Consider the following 21,124-nt stretch of genomic DNA (forward strand, 5'->3'; position numbering starts at 1 on the left):
ACCAGACAACAAGAAGTTCTAAGGGGTACAGTTGAATGAAGGCAATCAAAAATATGGGGCCCATCTTAGTCACTATATGGTTTTCAGCTTCAGGAGATCGAAAATAGACAGACAGATACAATAAACACGCTTTTTTCCAATTCCATGCTTATGTCATCTACAACCCTTACGCAGTAGAAAATATGGTATTTGATATATCAGCGAAGAATATTGCATTTCGAAGGTAAGCAGTACAAGAAATATTTAGCTAGTCCTCATTATAGCAGTTCAGCGAGGCGTTGACTAATCCCACAACTTGCATAGAGATGAGAGATTAAGTATGTTATGACTGTTATAATTTTTTTTAAACCCGAATGAACTGACTTCCAATTTCAGATACGACCACTGAAAATTCCCGATTTTGAAAACCATCACTAATTCGATCATGTCTTCAAGTGACAAAATGTTCAAGTTCTGTAAACCAGTTCTTACACAAGAGAAACACTTGTTGAAACAGCAACATATTCACTGGCAACACTGATCTCTTACTGGCAACCACAAAATAGCAAAAACTTACCTAATTCTACTGTGTCACTTCTTTCTCTTTCTCCGTTCTTTTCCAAACCTTTGCAGCAAGAAAGGTCAAAACTTTCTTGCACTTCAATGGGAATAGCTGGTTCTTCCGGAGTTGTATCAATTGCTGCAATCTTTTCTTCCTTGGGAATTTCAATAGGACTTTCCACTGGTACTGGTTTTTCTGTCTCTTGCAGTTGTGTTTCAGGACCTTAAGAAATGAAAAAAATATGCTACTTACTTACTATACAACGTGCGGTCTAAAAAAAGCTAAAAATTTTACTACTATTAACGATTCACCATAACTTCCTACAAGCTTCATTTAGTTCCCCTGTTTTTGGTTATTTTTATAGATTCTCTATCGAAAAAAAAAGTCGGTGTACACGACCAATAGAAAACTATTGTCAGATTAGACATAGATTATTTTTCATCTATCAGCCCACGTGAAAAATTAATGCAATTATACTTTTATAATATACTTATATGATTATTCAACATTCCTCCCCTCCATAAAGTGTCCAGAGAATTCTAATCTTATGAGGGATTGAAAATATGACAACCATTTCTTCCTATTTTTGTTGCAGCCAATTCGTTACATGAAGTTGCAACCTATCAGTGCAAGTTTAAGAATTTTATTACTGGATAAGATCTATCTCAGACCTGATCTGAAAGGCTTAGAATATATTTCCTTAGATACAGAATATAATACGAGAATAAAAACGAGGTAACTTGAGCTGAAAGTTTCAGCAGTAGCTCCGACAAAATATTCAAAATTCAACAAAACTTCACTTTTAATTTACAAGAAGAAAGTTAGTAGAATCTCGAAAAAGAGCCAAAAATCACTGAAAGATGACATCAAAATCAAATAAAAAGTCACCATTTAAAAAAAAGCCAAATGAAAGAAGGCCAAAAACCTTTAATGGAGGTTTTATAATCTCCCAGCTTCAAAAGGTACTTATGTGTCACTTTTTTCCATTTCTATTCTAGGGATTATTCTATAAAACCAGAGGTTATAGAATATCGAAAGGGATCTTATTTTTACAGAGCTGAAAATATATAGTAATATTTTAAGCAATCCAATGTAGGAAAGCTGATATTACACAAAAAAACAAAAATGTTTGAGGATCGAACAGTTTGTGGTAACAAACTTTAGTAAGGAGCGACACGGTTCAATAGTAACCGAAACTCTAAAAAACGGGATTTTAATACCAATAGTTGCATTAAAAGAATTGCTTTTTTATGCAGATTTTAAATATATAAGTTTCATCTGGTTTGTGGTATATAATAATATATAATATAAGTATTATAATGTATACAATATAATATAATATTATAATATATAATATATAATATAATATATAATATAAGCATAATATATAATATAAGTTTGATGGTTTGTTCGTAACCATCAAAAGTTACACGCATGAGAAAATTTGCCTTATTTTAGAAAATAGGGAGAAACGCCTCCTAAAAGTCATGGAATCTTAAAGAAAACCACACCATCACATTCAGCGTATCAGAGAACCCTACTGTAGAAATTCCAAGCCCATATAAAGTCCTTTAGTTCATAAGTTCTCTAAAGTTCTTTATTGTTTTAAAAAGTAGAGTTGTGAGAAAGAGTCGAACTTTAGCGTAAAGAGCGGGGTGTTGAGGAGGTGACAACCTCTTTCATATACGGAATAATTTCTGTCGTTTTAAGTTTTAATGTCACTCCTTACTTTCAGTTGAAAAAACTTGTTTTTTATTTAATATCGAGAAAGAGAGACATAGATGAAGCTTTCAAAAAGATGAGATGGTGAAACAGGGTCTTCGTCATGGGCTTAGCCCTGAGACTAGCTGCCGCAGATATGGTGCGAGCACATCTACGAATTTATTCCTTGCGTTTTCAGGACTTTTCTTCATAAAAAATGAATCATTTAATTTCATATCTGTGATCTTAGGCCTCTTTACTTTTTTTATACTATTTATTCTGCCCCATCATTTTATTTTCGGAAGTTTGAATTAAAGACAGAATTACGAAAGAGAAAACGGCACAGAAAATTAAGCAGGCCAATTAGATAAGAATTTGTGGTTCATTTCTGGAAAACATGCATTCACGCTGAGGAACACAGAGGGGAGTCCTCCCTAGCATATGCCCGAACCACCCTTACCAAAAGGTTCAAGAATAGATTTGTAAATAAACTTTATTTTTCTTTGTAATATCCTCCCTTTCCTCCATTATGTATTTAGAGTAGGCGTCAAACCCGCGTATTGCTCTGTCTCAAATATTCTGGGTTCAACAAGGCTGCACTGCACTGTGTACGTAGGTTAACTGGTAATCTATATATATATATATATATAAAAATAAGTTGTCTGTGTGTGTGTATGTGTCGACTGACGTCATGTTTGTCGACTGACGAAATTAAAGACCGGGACATCGGGACACAAATGAGGATAGGGAATATAAATGACGACCGGGACACTCAAAGAGAAAGCGACCGGGACACAAGGAATGTTCGATTAGCAATCACCATCAACAAAGCTCAGGGGCAATCATTAGAAGAATAAGGTATAGATCTGAATACAGATTGTTTTTCCCATGGACAATTATATGTTGCATGTTCAAGAGTCGGTAAACCTGACAATCTATTTATATGCACAGACAATGGGACAGCCAAGAATGTTGTATATTCGCAAGTTTTACGTAGTTAAAAATATATTTATATCTATCTATATTCACAGGTGGGACACAGGGACACAACTACAATGGCACGTAACCAATATGGCGCGTAACGACTTACGCACGCGGGGGGCTCGCGAAGCACCCCCACCAACTAGGTGTTGGGGTGGCGCGAAGCGCCACCCCAACAGCTAGTTTAAAATAAATAATAAACACATAATAAACTTACAGGTTTCAGAAGACTCATCTTGTTTTGCCAATTCTTTATGGTCTTCAGCTTTGAGGGTTTTCTTTTCTTCTGCTTTTTCAACATCTTCCCCTCTCGCTTTCTCTAAACAAGATATACCATAGGCTTTCACCTGGCTTGACGTTATTGTGTTCCTCCGCAGCTTTTCGATCATTTGTGTCGTCTTATTTCGAGAAACACCGTGTGTATTTCTTTGTCCACAAATTCGAGGATCATAACGCCACGGTGTATCTGGTTCAAGCACCAGGATATCATAGCCTTCTTTACATGCTGACATTGCATAAGGTCTCGTCTCCCATAGTTCGATGTTTGTGTTATCGATTATGACTGGACTGACACCACTTTCCATAGTAAATTGGGCCCTTCTTGCATTTTGTGAATGAGCTTCAGATAAGTTCGCAGGGTCAAATCGATAAACACCAGTTTGATCATAGTGAAAGTCGTCAGAACTGAAGACTACTCCATCGTGTCTTTCCGCAATAGCCCGAGCGAGGGTTGACTTCCCACTTCCCGGTACTCCCCGCATCAGGATTAGAACCTTATCATGCTCAGCAATACACTGATCAGCAATTTTATAAGAAACACCCTGTGTAACATCAACATTTTTTGAATCTCGCCATCTGGGCTTTTTCTCTCTTGCCTTTGGGCTGGGAGCGGTGATTGGCTCTTTTTTCGTTATAGGCTGTTCAAGAATTGGGGGAGGAGTCAATGACATTATTCTGGTTTCACATTGAGTATTGACGACAGTTTCTTGTTCAGATTTGCTTTCAGAAATTATCAGCAAACACTGGACACTGATTTCCACTAGAAAAGGAAAAACAAATATAGTAAGGAATGCAAACATAATTATTACTTTCATCTTATACACCAGTCTCTTAATGTTTTTCACCTGCATTTAGTATCATATGAAGAATATTAGATTCCAGGCTAATAAAATTAAGCCTCCCCTCCCCCCAGTCCCTCCAGAAGACCTCCACTCTAAGTAGCTCACAGTCGCCTTTTTAAATTGTGATGTTTTAGCAACACTCATACCATACTGAAAAATCTTGGTTAGGATCAAACAAAACATTTAGGCACATAAAAAAGGTTTTCATTTAAAAAGTTGTCAGAACACCCTATTATCATTATTTATTTTTTACCCACACTATACAAAAGAATAATAAACGGAGTAAAACGAAGACAAAAAATGCATAAAAATTAAATTAACTTAAAGTAAAGAAATTCTAATGAAAATTCAAAATTTAAAGGCTGAAAGATAAACCAAAAAAAGTATAAATCCAGAATTATACCAAATACTCTATAAAGAGATACAAAAATTCTTACCCCAAAAGAGGGAATGCAACATTTTTTAGAACTCGTTGTTTTGATACAAGTCTGTAGAATTTGTAGTACCTTGTCTATTTTATTAAAAACAAATTTCAAATCCCACAAAGAACATGAACCAATAAATTAATTACATTTTGCACATTTGCAGATTTGCCCTTTACTGAAAACACATTTTATTCCGAGGTGTGTTTTTTTTTGCACAACATCAACAACAAAAAAAAGAAAACAATTACCTTAATAGCATAGGTTACTGAAAAAAAACAATGAAGAAGGCGAGAGCCTTACTGTTGTTTGTGGTTATATTTCGTTTTAACTGCTTGTCTGTTTAAATAAATTAATCTTAAGCTCATTTTTTAAAAGTTCTATTTGTTATTAAAAAAAATAAAAAAATAAAAAGTAGGACAACAAGAATCAATACAACCAGGTTTGTTTCCAGCTAATGTTCTCTTAGTTCTTAATCAAACAGTTCGTGGTAACGAACTGTAGTAAGGAGCGACCCGGCTCAATAGTAACCATAACTCTAAAAATTTTGATGCCAATAGTTATATCAAAAGAATCGCATATTAATGCTGATTTTAAATATATGAATTTTATCAAGATTAGTCTTACCCGTCAAAAGTTACGAGCCTGAGAAAATTTGTCTCATTTTAGGAAATAGGGGGAAATACCCCCTAAAAGTCATACGATCTTAACGAAAATCGCACCATCAGATTCAGCGTATTAGAGAACTTTATTGTAGAAGTTTCAAGCCCTTATCGACAAAATGTGGAATTTCGCATTTTTTGCCAGAAGACAAATCACGGATGCATGTTTATTTGTTTTTTTTGTTGTTTTTTTTCCCAGGGGTGATCGTATCGACTCAGTGGTCCTAGAATATCGCGAAAGGGCTCATTCTAACGGAAATTAAACGTTCTAGTGCCCTTTTTAAGTGACCAAAAAAATTGGAGGGCACCTAGGCCCCCTCCCACGCTCATTTTTTCCCCAAAGTCACCGGATCAAAATTCTGAGATAGCCATTTTATTCACCATAGTCGAAAAACCTAATAACTATGTCTTTGGGGACGACTTACTCCCCCGCAGTCCCCGTGGGAGGAGCTGCAAGTTACAAACTTTGACCTGTGTTTACATATAGTAATGGTTACTGGGAAGTGTACAGACGTTTTCAGGGGGATTTTTTGGTTTGGGGGAGAGTTGGGGGAGGGGGTTACGTGGGAGGATCTTTCCATGGAGGAACTTCTCATGGGAGAAGAGACTTTCAATGGAGGGGGCGCAGGATTTTCTAGCATTATCCTCAACACCTCGCTCTTTACGCTAAAGTTTTTTAAATTTTTAAGAAGTCGAGTTAAGAGAAAGAGTCAAACTTTAGCGTAAAGAGCGAGGCGTTGAGGACGAAAAGCCCCTTTCATATACGGAGTAACTTCTGTTCGTTTAAGTTTTAATGTCGCTCCTTACTTTCATTTAAAAAAACTTGTTTTTTTTTTATTTAATCTTTAACTGAGGTGTCTTCACGGCCTGAAATTTCAATCAGATCAGCATAAAGAAAGAGCATTTCACACAAGAATCAATACAGCCTCAGGCAGTTAGTAGTAGTAGTAGTATTTTTTGCCCTTGGTGAGCTCCCCATGGTCCCTCCAAGTCAAAATTTTGAACATACTTAGTCTCTTCGTCCAACATTTCTTTGCAGTTATAGCTGGGCCCCTTAAGTCGTTCGATTATACCCTTTGCCATACCTAAGATATAGCAGATTTCCCCTTTTGACAACCTGGATGCACCTAGTATCTTTTGATTTATTTCAACATCCCCATCAACATTTCCAAGAAGTTTCAAGTTAATACCTCAATAGCCCCTGAGATATTGCAGAAAACCATTTTGACAACCTGAATGTATGCGATTTCACTGGATTTACTTCAACATCCCCCATACCATTCCCTTTAGGTATGAACTTCATACACTTACTAGTTCCTAAGATATTACAGACATACCCTTTTGACAACCCAAATACACAGATTGTCTTTTCACTTAGTAAGACATCCCCCTCAACTTTCTCTGAGAATTTTAACTTAATACCCTAGGCTGTTCCTGAGTTTTTGCATATATGCCATTTTGACAACAACGACGGGTTTAGAGTCTTTTGATTTATTCCAATATTCCCCGAACATTCCCTAAAGATTTCAGCTTTATACCCTTATATGTTCTTGAGATATTACAAATGCAGGTTTTTAACGACACTAATGCACATGATGTCTTTTGACTTTGTTCAGCACCTTCCTGGCCTTTCTCTGAAAGTTTTAACCTAATACCCACAAAAGTTCCTGTGAATTACAGATATGCCCTTTTGACAACCTGGATGCACATATGGTATGTGATTTAATTCAATACCCCCCTCAACTTCCCTGAAAATCTCACTTGATAACCATAATTGTTTCTAAGTTACCATATAAATATCATTTCGACAACCACGATGCACTTAGTGTTTTTTGTTGTTGTTTTTTCTATTTAGTTCTATATTCCCCTCGACATTGCTAAAAATTATAACTTAACATCCTTAGTTGATGCAGGTGTATTGCAAACACGCCTTTTTATGACCTTTAGGCACATAGTGTCTTCTGATTTTGTTCAGCACCCTCCTCACCATTCCCTGAAAGTTTCAGCTTAATACTCTTAGAAGTTCCTGATATATTGCATATAAACCCTTTTGTCAATCTGGATGCATACAGTGTCTTATGATTAAGTTCAACATCCTCCACAACATTCCCTGAAAGTTTCAACATAGCATCCTGAGCTGTTCCTCTGAGATATTATAGTTACGTCCTTTTGAAAACCTAGAAGCAAGTACTATGTTTTGATTTATATCAACATGTACTGAAAGCTTTAACTTAGTACCATTAGCCATTCTTGACATACTGCATGTACACTTTTTTGAAAATATTTTTGCACATAGTTTAATTCGATTTAGTTCAACATCTCCCTCAACATGCCCTGGAAGTTCCACCTAAATACCCTTAGCCACCCCTGAGAGTTTGCAGATGCACCTTTTTGACCATTTACTTACTTTTGTACTTGTACTTGTGGCGGGAATCAGGCGTTTCCACCTCGCCCGGCATCGATGATCTTAGACACCTTCTTTGGACCATGTTGATCGATCTTGTGCCAGCTGCTCTGCAAAGGCGAGCCACTGTGTTGACCATCTGTGACCGAATTTTCTGAAACCCCCGATTGGTTCAAGGTCTGACTTGGCCAGGTTCCACCAGTTCTTCCTCTGTCCTCCTTGGCGTTTCTTCCAGTAGCTAATAGGCTCAACTAGAAGTATTTGGCGAGGCAGGTACTCTGGCGGTTTCCGTAATACATGGCCCAACCATTTCAAACGGCGTTCTTTAATAGTGAGCACAACATCTCTCTGAATATTGCACATTCGACGTATATTCACGTTGGAGATACGGTCACGTAGCTGTACTCTGAGAATTCTTCGTAGACAAGTATGCTCAAACACCTTAAGTGTATTCTCTTGTTGTAGTTTTGCCGACCATGTTTCGCACCCGTAAAGGAGAACGGTGCGGACTAGTGCCATGTAAATTCGAACTTTCGTTTGGACACTGATTTCACGGCGATTCCATAAGGTTTCCGAAGGGAGGCAAAGAGTGTCTGCGCTTTCTGTATTCTCTGTTGGATATCAGCGTCGGAAGATCCGTCAGTACAAAGCTGGGAGCCTAGGTATGTGAAACGGTTGACTTTTTCCAGCTGAACTTGGTTGACAGTTAGTGGGAATGGTCCTGTGTCGTGGTTAATAGCCATGAATTTCGTTTTCTCTGTGCTGACTTTCAAGCCGATCAGATCTGCCCAGGCCACAACGCTGTCAAACATGTTTTGGGCTTCTACAGGGTCTGACAGGAGGCCAACATCATCCGCATAATCGAGGTCAGTCAGTGAGAGATTCTGTCCAACCTGCGCTCCTGGATAAGACGATAGAGCATTTTCAAGCACCCAATCGATGCAATAATTGAACAGAGTTGGAGAGAGGACACATCCTTGTTTTACTCCGAACTCAACCAGAAATTCTTCGGTTTCTTCGCCATAGATTCTAACTCGGCTCACTGAAGCGTCATAGTATGCCTTCATCAGTTCAACAAACTTCAGCGGCATTCCGTCATTCTCTAGGATCTTCCAAAGTTTCTGGCAAGTGACAGAGTCGAAGGCAGCAATGAAGTCCAGGAACATCAAGATCAGGGGTAGGTTGTATCTTTCAAACTGCTGGATAATGAGGTGAAAGGCGAAGATATTATCAGTACACCCTCTACCTGGTCGAAAGCCGGCTTGATTTCCTCGAGTTCTTTCCTCCCTTGCCCCTTTGAAGCGGTTCAAGAGTATGATCCCGAATATTTTGATGGCAATGTCTATGAGACTTATTCCGCGGTAATTTTTGCATTCGGTTTTGTCTCCTTTCTTATAGAAAGGGAGGATGACTGATGTCTTCCAGTCCTTTGGAAAAGTGTTGGTCCTCCACACTTCTTCGAGAATGCCATGGAGCTGTTCAGCAGTGACCTCAGGGCATTGTTTGTATAGTTCCGGGGGGAGGCCGTCTTCACCTGGGGCTTTGTGGCTTTTTAGGGTTTTGATCGCTTTTAGTATTTCGGCTCTGGTCGGTGTATCCAGCTCGATATCGTAAGGCTCTTTAGAGACGGAAGGTGGGAAGGCATCATGAGCAGATGAAGGGGATGGGTTCAGGAGGAGCCGAAAGTGATCCTTCCATCTTGCTGAACGTTCCTTCTGACAACTAATGATTTTTCCTGATCTGTTTTTGATTATTTCTGAGACAGCAGCTTTCTTACCAACGGATTCCTTCAGGATCTGGTAAAGCTTGCGGGTGTCATGTAAGCGTGCTGCTTTCTCTAATGACTCGGTAGCATCTTCCCACATTTGGCGGCGGTCCAGCCGAGCAGAGCGTTTTACCTGTCTGCGTAACTCCTTTGTTTCTTCTTTAAGGCCAACCATCTTTTGTCTTCGCTCACCGACTATTGACAGGGTTCTAGCTGTTATCCAGTGTTGTCGTTTGATTTTTGCTCGGCCTAGGATCTCATCGGCAGTCTCTGTCATCACGGTTTTAAAGGTCTCCCATCTCTTATCGGGGGTTAGGTTTTCATCAGAGCTGAGGGCGTCAAACCGGTTAGTTAGTCCCAAATTGAGGGCCTGCCGCACTTCTTTGTCTTGAAGTTTACCGATATCGAAGCCGACCTTGGACCTTGAAGGACGACGAGCCTGTGGTCAGATCCAGACTGTGAGCCTGTGTCCGCGCCGTTGTAAGAGCGAGAGTCCCGCACGAAGCTTCTCCAGCGCTGGCGTACGAGAATGAAGTCAATTTGGAACTTAGTGACACCTTCATTTGAACGCCAAGTTAAGAGACGGCTAGGTTTGTGTTGAAATATGGTATTGGTGATAACAAGGTGGTTCATCAAGGCATAGTTTACCAACCTCTGCCCATTCTCGCATCTGTGACCCTGTCCAAATTTTCCCAGGATTTGTCTTGTGGTCTGGTCAGATGGACCAACTCTTGCGTTGAAGTCTCCAGCAACAATCAAGTAATCACGTGCGGCTATAGAAGAAGACAACTGCTGCAGTTCACCGTAGAAATCATCCTTGGTCGTTTCAGTAGCGTCACGGGTGGGGGCATAGGTAAAAATTATGGACACATTTACAGAGTTTCCTTTTAGTCTGATTCTAGCAAGTCTACAGGAGACTGGTTCCCATTCTAAGAGAGTGTTTCTGGTTCTTTGGTTCATGATGAAACCAACTCCGTGGAGTCCTGAATTATCTTCTATTCCGGAATAGAAAAAGTGGAACTGATGTAGTGTTTCTGGAGCCGTTATAACTATACAGCCAGAACCGGAGACTCTGGTCTCGGATATGCAGAGTATGTCTATGTTGTACTTCTCCATCTCATGGACAAAAAAAGCTTGTGTGGCTTCTTGTTTAGTGGATCTTACATTCCAGCATCCAACATTTATTCTGGATTTTGCCTGTTTAATGACGGTGGTAGGTTTTCCTAGATTTATGGCGTTGAAAAGATTTTTCGATTTCGCCGCCATATTCAAAGTCGCGTCGCTTGCCGGGAACGCCGTAGTATGGATCTGAACTTAGTACTCTTAAACTTTCTTGAAATATAGCAGGTATTCTATTTTGTTAAATTGCTGTATAAAATGTTTTTCCATTTAGCTGAACATTCCCCTCAGCATGCCCTGAAAGTTTCTATTAAATATTCCTGGCCGTTCCTGAGATGTTGCTGATGCTCCATTTTGACCATTTAGACGTATTTAGTCTTTAGATTTTTTTCAGCACATTCCTCACCATTCTCTAAAAGTTTCAAGTTAATGCCCTTAGCCGTTCCTGAGGAATTAAATATATGCCTTTTTGACAGTCAGGATGTGTATACTTTCTTTTTTTGGATAGAAATCTCACACAAAACTCCTTGAAAGTTTCAACTTAATGCCCTTAGCCGTTCCTGAGATATTACAGAACGCCTTTTTGACAACCTGGATTCACGAAGTGGCGTTTAATTTAGTTCAATATTTCTTGAAATTTTCGAAATCGATTTTCCTGGCCGTTTCTGAGACATTTAAGACATGCCATTTTGACAATCAGGATGTACATAGTGTCTTTTGATTTAGTTCGAAGTTCCCTAGAACACACCCTGAAAGTTTCTACTTACTATCTTTAGCCGTTCCTGAGATATCGTAGATACGTTTCTGCATTATGCTCTTAACTGTTCTTATACATTTTACAGACGCCCTTTTGATAATCTAGATATGCGTAGTGTCTTTTTAGTTAGCTGTACATTCCACTCAACATTCCCTGTAAGTTTGAATTTAATACGCTTATCCGTTCCTGAGGTAATGCAGATATATCATTTTACAACCTGGAGATAGATAGTGTCTTGATTAAATTCAAAATGACCTGAAAGTTTCAACTTAGTATCCTTGGCCATTCCTGAGATATCACAGTTACACCCTGATGATAGGCTGGATGCACATTGTGTCTGTTGGTTTAGTTCAACATCCCCAACAACATACCTCGAAAATCCCAACGTAATACCCTTAGCTGTTCCTGAAATATTGTACAAACGCCTTTTTGACAATCTGAATACGCTTCGTGTCTTTTGATTTAGTTTTACATCCCCCATAATACTCCCTTAAAGTTTCAACTTAATATCTTCAGCCGTTCTTAAGATATTGCAGATATGCCCTTTTGACAACCTGGATTCACTAGTTTCCTTCACACCATTTTGAAAATATGGAAGCATATAGTGTCTTTTGATTTAGTTCAACAACCCCACTCAACATGCATTGAAAGCTGTGATTTAGCCATTCCTTTGATATTACAGATTTTTTTGACATTACTTTGACAACCTGGACCCACGAAGTGCCCTCTGATTTAGTTCATTAACATGTACTGAAAGTTTCACCTTAATACCCTTAGCCTTTTTCAAGGACAAGAACCAAATTGACAGAATCTATATGCAAACAATGGGGAAACTTGCATGGCTTACAGCCCTTGTCCCAAGGGCTGCATCCATAAGCCTGTCCTGCCCCAAAGGTTGATATCCTTAGCCGTTTTGAAGACCAAGAATAAAACAGGCAAAACCTATATGCAAACAATGGGGAAACCTGAATAACTTACAGCCCTTATCCCAAGGGCTGCATCCTTAAGCCTATCCTGCCTCAGATGCTAACATCCTTAGCCTTTTTGAAGAGCAAGAATCAAACAGGCAAAACACTGGGGAAACTTGCATAACTTACAGACCTCGCCACAAGAGCTGAATCCTTAAGCCTGTCCTGCCTCAGATGCTAACATCCTTAGCCTTTTTGAAGAGCAAGAATCAAAACAGGCAAAACACTGGGGAAACTTGCATAACTTACAGACCTTGCCACAAGAGCTGAATCCTTAAGCCTATCCTGCCTAAGATGCTAACATACTTAGCCTTTTAGAAGACCAAGAATCAAACAGGCAAAACATTGGGGAAACTTGCATAACTTACAGACCTTGCCACAAGAGCTGAATCCTTAAGCCTATCCTGCCTCAGATGCTAACATCCTTAGCCTTTTTGAAGACCAGGAATCAAACAGGCAAAACACCGGGGAAACTTGCATAACTTACAGACCTTGCCACAAGAGCTGAATCCTTAAGCCTATCCTGCCTCAGATGCTAACATCCTTAGCCTTTTTGAAGACCAGGAATCAAACAGGCAAAACACTGGGAAAACTTGCATAACTTACAGACCTTGCCACAAGAGCTGAATCCTTAAGCCTATCCTGCCCCAAAGGCTAATATTCTTAGCCTTTTTGAAGACCAAGAATCAAACAAGCAAAAGCTATATGCAAACATTGAAGACACTTGCATAACGTACGACCCTTTTCCCGCGGGCTGCATCCTTAAGCCTGTCCTTCCCCAAAGGATAATATCCTTAGCCTTTCTGAGGACCAAGAATTAAACAGGCACAACAATTGGGAAACTTGCATAACCTACAGCCCTTGCCCCAAGGGCTGTAGGGGGTTTTTGTGATCCCCAAAGGCGTATAATTATTGGACCTTTTCGACTATTCTGAAACAAATGACTTTTTCGAAATTTGGTTGGATGGGAGGGCAGCTAAGAAAGTGAGGGCAGAGGGGCTGGTAGCCTTCAAATCACTTTTAACTCTTAAAAAGGTGACTCAACCTTTCAATTTCCGATCGCATGAGCCCCCCCCGATAAATTTCTATGACTACACCTTCCCTACAAGGTGGCCTTTGGAAAAAAAAAATAATACAATAAAGCCGTTTTCGTTTTCCATTCTGTTTTGTATAAGGCACAGTGTCGGTTTTATTTAGTTTTAAACTAAGTTTTTGGTAGTTTTTTTTTCTCCTTTTTTTCCCGTTGATAGAGGTTTCCAGATGTGAAGCATAAAATATTCGGTCTTTTATCATTATTTTTATATAATTAGGTCCTTTTTTTCTTCCACTGTCTTATTAACAAATACCTACCTGTTTTGTATATATTTTTGTTCCATCTTAAGGCAAATTTTCTCCTATGCTTAGAGAGTCAAAAATGATAAGCAAGATTAGGGCTAACCAACATCACACGCCACTGGGGCTACGACTCCTCGGTTTTGAAATCCGCGTTAAGGAAATATCACTCTTTTGCATACTTTTCAGGGATGAACCCCTCCTGTACCCATACATGCCCCGAAAAGATCACTCTAAAGAACCCCTACTCCTACGCCTGAGTAACTGAAAAAATTGTGGCCGAAAACTACTTTATATTTTTTTTTTTTTAGACAATTGTAAACAAGAACGAGTTACCGTCCGACTTTTTGCAATTTTTGGAAAAATTAAAAATATAATAAAAGTAACTTTCTAGGAACAAAGTAACCTATTTATATATCTGATAAAATGTTTGATAAAATGCTAACATGCAAAATATAAAAGCGACAAAAGGGCAAAACCTATAAGAAAATATTTTTTGCATTATTTATTACCATAATTACTTACATATAAATTACGATGTATTTTAAAGTGCTACTTACTATTCCACTCATTAGAAGCCAGTGCATCAATAACAACATCGTCACCCAATTGTGGAAATATACTCTTCAGCACCTCAATCTTGTCACCTTCAGTCTCCATGCTCTGTGTAGCAGCTGACATTTCAAAATATGAACTAAAGAAAGAACAAGAATAAATGTAAAAAAAAACTATCATTTTATAGGGAAAAAAGAAATCACCAGTGCAACAGCACAAACACAGAAACAAGCACACACCTTAAAACCAAACGCAAAAATATAAACTATACAACATAATAATAAATAATTAAAAAATATAAAAAATAATAAATAATAAATAATGGATAATATGAAAAATAAATAAATAAAAAAATAAATAATAAAAAAAATTAACCATATAAACAAAAAAGACAGACAGAAGGAGAAAAAAAAGACTGTTTTCCTACTTTAGTAATTAATATACATTAGTAGGCTACTTGAACAAGGCCTTAACCCTACTTATCCATCCAATTACACAGGTCAAACAGCAAAGCCATACACAATCAAACGCAAAGGATAATCCATGGACAGGCAGTTCTGCAAATTCCAGAAAATCTCCTTTTTCAAGCGTAGTCACAGAATATTACCAAAGCCCTACTTTATAATGTTCATATGGAGACAGCATGGAAGACTTACATTGAACAGCTGACTAACAAAAGTACATGTGTTTTATAAGCACTTTAACAAACCAATGAGGAAAGGAGAGCGTCTTTCAACTAATAAAAAAAATCCTCCTTATTATAATGTTGTGGCATTTTAATTGTAAATTGGATCCAGGGGGTCTAGTCATTAAGGGTTAGGCCTGAACACATCTTTGCTTTTTAAGTTCAGAGAGAAATCAGTAAAATTGAGGAGACAAAAGTTGCCTGTCTAAAAGTCAGACACTGCACTACCCAAACAATTGCTAGCAGACAAACTACTTATCATATTTAAAAAATCTTAAAGAAAAAAAGATCAAAAACTGGGCTTTTTAGGCAAACAAAAAATATTGAAAACAAACCTCGTTTGCTCTTTATGATTTCTTTTTTTATTATGGCAGGCCAATGTGGTTAGAAATTATCTTCATCATGCTTATGGGTAAAAAATCATATACTGGAATTAATCTTCTCTGCAAATGTGGCAGAGTTTCCAATGGGTACCTTGCAAAAATTGGAAGAGCTTGATTTATTATGTTGTTTTTTTTACATTACAAGAAGTCAAACCTTATAAATTTGTTTAAGCCTCATGAGACCTTACAAAATTGTAAGCATCCATTCCATTCCATAAATTGTATGAGGGTATACAGACTGCATACAGTCCTTTCACCCCTTTGACTTCAAGATGGCACTAGCAATCCTTCTTTTTCATCCTCTCTTCTCTTCTGTTTGGTTTGTGGGAAGTGCGAGTACTTGAGCTACCTGTCCCCAGCAGTTTAAGGCCAAGAGGCCGGCCGGTACCAATACGGCTCTTCCTACTCACTCTCGCTCTCTTCTGCACAGTAGATCTTCATTACTAAATTAGCTCGTTTTCCATTGTCTTTTTCATAATTTGGATCATCACCCTATAGATCGGCCTTTCAGTATTAGGAGGTAGTTGAAAACTAATGATGGAGTCAAACATTTCTTCAATCTTTAGTTTTTTACAAATTATCTTAATCTTATTAGTTTCGGGTGCAAGCATTTGGCAATCAAAAAATGTGTGTTGGGGAGTTTCCTCTGTTGTTAAACACCACCTGCATAGTGGAGAATGGTACAAATTCCATTGAAATCGGACAGAATTCAGAAAAAGAAATCCTGATTTCAGTCTATAGTACCACACTGTGTCTTCTCTAGAACGAAATGGGGAATTTCGCAATGGTAGACATTTTATTTGACCACGGCGTTTCATAATATCTCGTAGGTTCCCCAATTTTGATTCTGGTTGGGGGTCAATATTTGCTGCTTCATTTGCTAGCCTATCAGCAGTCACGTTATGAATAAGTCCTTTATGACTAGGAATATGCTGGAAGCAAACAAAAATACCACATTTATTTAATCTTTGTAGATCATCTCTTATTATCTTTAAATCTGAATCAGCAGCCTCATAATTTATTTTTCTTATTAATTGAATTGCAGAATTTGAATCTGTAAGGATTAACACATTCTTTGACGAAAGGTTTAGTCTGGCCATAGTTTCAAGTGCTTTATGTATAGCAAATAACTCTGCTGACAGAATTGAAGTGTGGGATGGAAGAGTTGCTGATATATTCAAGGAAACATGAGGAATACACACCCCTGCTCCTGCTCTTGATCCTTTTACTGAACCATCCGTGAAAGCTAGAATATGTTCAGGAAAGTGTGAGGATATCTTATTAGCAAACAGTTGACAGACATACTGATCTGAATAATGTGACTTGTCTTTAGAAACTAACTGAAGATGACATTCAGGAGCCACCATTTCCCATGGTGGAGATTTTGGAAAAGGGTAACTATCCGCCTGTTCATTTTTCCAATTTGGGTAATCTTTTAGATACTGGCTAAAAGAAGATAGTAGGTGTTGGGGCTTAGCAGGATTTCCAAAAGTGGAGGGAAAACTGCATGGATTTTGCCATATGTTTGTATTTTTTGAAGTAGCAGTTTCTCTGCATAGTAGCCCTGTCCTTCAGAGCAGGTAGTCCAGAAAGTTCTTTGAGCTTAACCACTGCAGTATGTTTGTGGAGCCCCAAAGCAATTCTGATGGCTGAATTTTGGAGTGTCTCAAGGGTATTGAACAAAGTAACCGGAATATTTGTAAGAAATTGTATGCCATATTCCAATTTAGACCGAATATAAATTTTGTAAAAGTCAATAATCAACTTGGGTGAAGATCCCCATTTAGATCCTGCAAGTCGTTTGAGGACGGTTAGCCGTTTTAAAATTGTCATTCTTAACATCATTAAATATGGTTGCCATTTTAAACGAGAATCAAGAATCATGCCCAGTAGCCGAACTGACGGCTCATAGACTATCTCACTCTCCTCTATCCTTAAGGGTTTCGGAAGGGTTACTTGTCGTTTATGGAACACAATTGCTTTTGTTTTTGGTATAGAAATGGGCAGTCCAAAAGCTTTAGAAAACAGGCACACATCATATATATCTTCCTGAATGATGTTTTGGAGTAAAGTTATGTTCTTATGTCTGTTCCACACAAGGAGATCGTCAGTAAATTCTCCATGTTTTGACTGACTTCTAAGTTTTAGTTCAGAAATATATAGTGTAAATAAAAGAGGGCTTATGACAGTTCCTTGTGGGAGACCATCTTCAACTTGTTTTCTTACAGACAGTATTTCATTAATCTGTACTTGAAAGGAACGATCACATAATAAATTCATTATAATTGAGATCGCCAGAGGTGGAAAATTTTTATTATGCATAATTTCTTGTAACTTTTTACGTTTTACATTCCCATATGCATCTGTCCAATCAAACAATACAGCAATACCAACTTCGCCCTCCTGTAAAGCATCTGTCATATCTGTTTCTATTCTAGTTATGTTGTCCATTGCACTATGACTCTTTCTAAAACCTGTCTGAGATTGGGGTATTATTTGATTTACCTCTGCAAACCATTCTAATCTCCTTAAAATCATTCGCTCAAATATTTTGCCCATTGTGGGGAGAACTGATATTGGTCTGTAAGATATAGGATCTTCTGGTGGTTTTCCAGGTTTGAGGATTGGGTAATTAAGTGCAATAGGAAATTTCCCTTCTCTCCATGCGTTGTTACATACTTCCAGGAGCTTAGCTCGAAAAATGTCAGGTGTTTCAATCAGCCATTTGATGTGTATCTCATCATATCCTGGGGCTGAATTTAAGTTGCATTTCAATAGCTGTCTGTAACTCAGATAAAGAAAAGGGTAACATTAACGACTTCTTATGCTGTGCTACAGAAGGGAGGACACATACAGGTGGATTTGGCAAAACAGTGTCTAGAGGTTTCTTCATGAATGTGTTTGCAAAAATATCAGCTTTTAGGAAATCAGAAGTTATTAGTTGACCCTGGTGTTTTATTTCATATTTGCGATCATCAAGTGTCATTCTCTTGCCGTTCATCTTGCTTACGTATTGGTGAATCTTAGGTACTGCAGTTTGATGATCTATGTTAGTCATAAATTTTTCCCGTGCCTCTCTTTTGGCCTGTAAACATGTTTTTTTTACTTTGGCTGAGCTATGTTTATATTCAATTGCAGTGCTCATTGATGGATGTCTTTGAAATGCCTTTTTTGCTACGCTCTTAGCTTCCACTGCAGTAGAGCATAGTTCATTCCACCAATTTTTAATTCTCTTATTGCCAGTTGGAGTCCAAATGTTGGGGCTTGTCTTGGGAATTGCTTTGTGAGCAGCGTCCATCATAATTTTGTTAAGTATTTTTACTTTATCATCAATTTGGGAAAAATCTTCAAGTAAATTATAATTGGCTTCTTGCAGGATTTGCTTGAACAGTGGCCAATTACCTTTCTTGTTGATAAACTTCCTTTTTCCAGGTTTAGTTTGGTGAGACATATTAGAGATTGTAGTCTTAATAGCGCAGTGGTCACTTTGTAGATCTGTTACTCTACTTATTGAAACCTGGTCAATAGCAGCAGCAGGACCTAGTTGAATATCAATGGTTGAAAATTTTATATTTTTTATATTATAATAAGTTGGCAAATTATATGGTGTTAGAACTGCTATATGGTTATTTTCTAACAGTAATCTTTCAACATTTTTCCCAGCTCGGTTTGATTGTTCAATATCTTCCCAATGAGTGCTATGAGCGTTTAGGTCACCAAAAATAAAGGAGTTGTGACCCTCTGCTTCTGTTGATAAAATATTATATATATCAGTATCCCCCTTTGGGTTATACATAGATTTAATCATTAAAGTGTCTCCTGAGCTTAAAGTGATTGATACTCCTACCACATCTATTTCATGGTCATGTTGCTTTAATGCTAATGGATAGTGAACTATTTTATCAGCTATAAAAATGAGCACTCCACCTCCTTTTCTGCCAGAATCTCTATCTTTTCGATAGCATTTGTATCCTGGTACGGACACTTTTTTCAGATTATTTAAATGTGTTTCTTGGAGACAAATTACATCCACTTTTTCTTTATTAATATACGAGCAAAGTTCCATCATTTTTGTATTATTAAGTGAAAAAGCGTCTCTTCAACACGCTGCTTCTTTGAATATTTTACTTTAACAGCATAGGCACCGAAACCTTATATAAAAAATCCTTAAAATATAGGAAGCAAATGAAAAAAAAAATCTGGTAATAAATAAATATAAACTCGTAATTAAAATGAAGTGAAATTCAACAGCAATAAAGGATTTGTTTGGTGTTCTGCACAATAATATAGTCTTTAATCAATCAAAAGGAATATGTAAATAAAATGAAGTGAAATTCAACAGCAGTGGAGGATTCATTTGATGTTCTGCATAATAATATAGTCTTTAACGAAGCAAAAGGAATATGTAATTAAAATTAAGTGAAATTCAACAGCAGTACAGAATTCGTTTGATGTTCTGCAAAATAATATAGTCTTTAATCAATCAAAAGGAATATGTAATTAAAATGAAGTGAAATTCAACAGCAGTGGAGGATTCATTTGATGTTCTGCATAATAATATAGTCTTTAATGAAGCAAAAGGAATATGTAATTAAAATGAAGTGAAATTCAACAGCAGTGGAGGATTCATTTGATGTTCTGCATAATAATATAGTCTTTAATGAAGCAAAAGGAATATGTAATTAAAATTAAGTGAAATTCAACAGCAGTGGAGGATTTGTTTGATGTTCTGCACAATAATATAGTTTTAAATCAAGCAAAGGGAATATGTAATTAAAATGAAGTGAAATCCAACAGCAGTGGAGGATTCGTTTTGTAACATTCTAACTCGTCCTTCTATTCTAGGTGACCTGGGTTTCTAGTACTTACCAAATAAAAGGTCATAAATTTTACATGGTGTCAGAAGCCTCGTAAAGAAGAATGGAAATCAGTGTTCCTTACCCAACGATGGACTGGACAAGTGACAACCTTAAAGAAGCATGGACAAGATTCAAAAACCATGCAACTCTGATGTTTGAAGGCCCCCTGAGTGAAAAAACTGAAAAAGTCCAGTGTGCCTTCTTACTAATTTGGCTTGGAGATAAAGGAAGAGACATCTTCAGTACTTTTACATTCACAACAGAAGAGAAAGATAAAATTCAATCTTATATGAACAAATTAACCAAATACTTCAACCCAAAAAGCAACACTGTCTTCTCAAGGTACCTTTTTCATAAACGTGACCAGCGAGATAACGAATCAGTTGAGCAATACATAACCAATTTGAAGATTCTGGCTCGTGAATGTGCATATATAACGACAGCTATTACGGAGGAAATGATTAGAGACAGATTCGTATGTGGAATTTCATCAGCAAAGGTTAGAGAGAAGCTCCTCCAAGTAGGGTCCAACCTTACCTTGTCACAAGCAGTTACCATTGCTCGAACACATGTAGAAACCCAGGTGCAGCTCAAAACAATGTCACAATCCGATCCAAGTGGAAGCCAACCATATCAAGAAACATACATGAAACAGGAGATCGACTTTGTTAAAAAATCAAAGAAAATAAACTATTCCACATCAAGTAGACAATGCTATTACTGTGGTGGAGATTATTCAGCTTCCCACAAATGCCCAGCTAAAGTAAAAATATGCAGCAACTGTGACAAACCAAATCACTTTGCAAAGGTTTGCAAAAGCACTAAAAAATCGGTAAACTTTATAAACCAACAACAGCAAAATCACGATC

The 21,124-nt window shown here is 37.6% G+C and overlaps 3 protein-coding genes across 3 annotated transcripts in view; all 3 read right to left on the minus strand.

The window, feature by feature from the left end:
• Positions 1-21,124, minus strand: part of LOC136038925 (uncharacterized) — a 156,629-nt gene that overhangs the window by 124,444 nt on the left and 11,061 nt on the right. The window contains exons 2-4 of the mRNA XM_065722432.1: positions 14,334-14,467; positions 3,441-4,262; positions 557-763 (exon numbers count right to left, since the gene is read on the minus strand). Of these exons, the coding sequence (XP_065578504.1) occupies positions 557-763; positions 3,441-4,262; positions 14,334-14,454 (1,150 nt within the window). The 5' untranslated portion in view covers positions 14,455-14,467. The remainder of the gene's footprint in view (positions 1-556; positions 764-3,440; positions 4,263-14,333; positions 14,468-21,124) is intronic.
• Positions 15,840-16,763, minus strand: LOC136038436 (uncharacterized). The gene has a single exon (XM_065721509.1). It carries the CDS (start codon positions 16,761-16,763, stop codon positions 15,840-15,842), a length of 924 nt encoding a protein of 307 aa, XP_065577581.1.
• Positions 18,137-19,465, minus strand: LOC136038437 (uncharacterized). Its single transcript, XM_065721510.1, has one exon. It carries the CDS (start codon positions 19,463-19,465, stop codon positions 18,137-18,139), a length of 1,329 nt encoding a protein of 442 aa, XP_065577582.1.

Source organism: Artemia franciscana, chromosome 18 (genome assembly GCF_032884065.1).
Source record: "Artemia franciscana chromosome 18, ASM3288406v1, whole genome shotgun sequence".
NCBI lineage: Eukaryota > Metazoa > Arthropoda > Branchiopoda > Anostraca > Artemiidae > Artemia > Artemia franciscana.

Coding starts and splice junctions, on each gene's coding strand:
- LOC136038436 (XM_065721509.1), bottom strand. CDS start 16,763: ATGGTGGCTCCTGAATGTCATCTTCAGTTAGTTTCTAAAGACAAGTCA.
- LOC136038437 (XM_065721510.1), bottom strand. CDS start 19,465: ATGATGGAACTTTGCTCGTATATTAATAAAGAAAAAGTGGATGTAATT.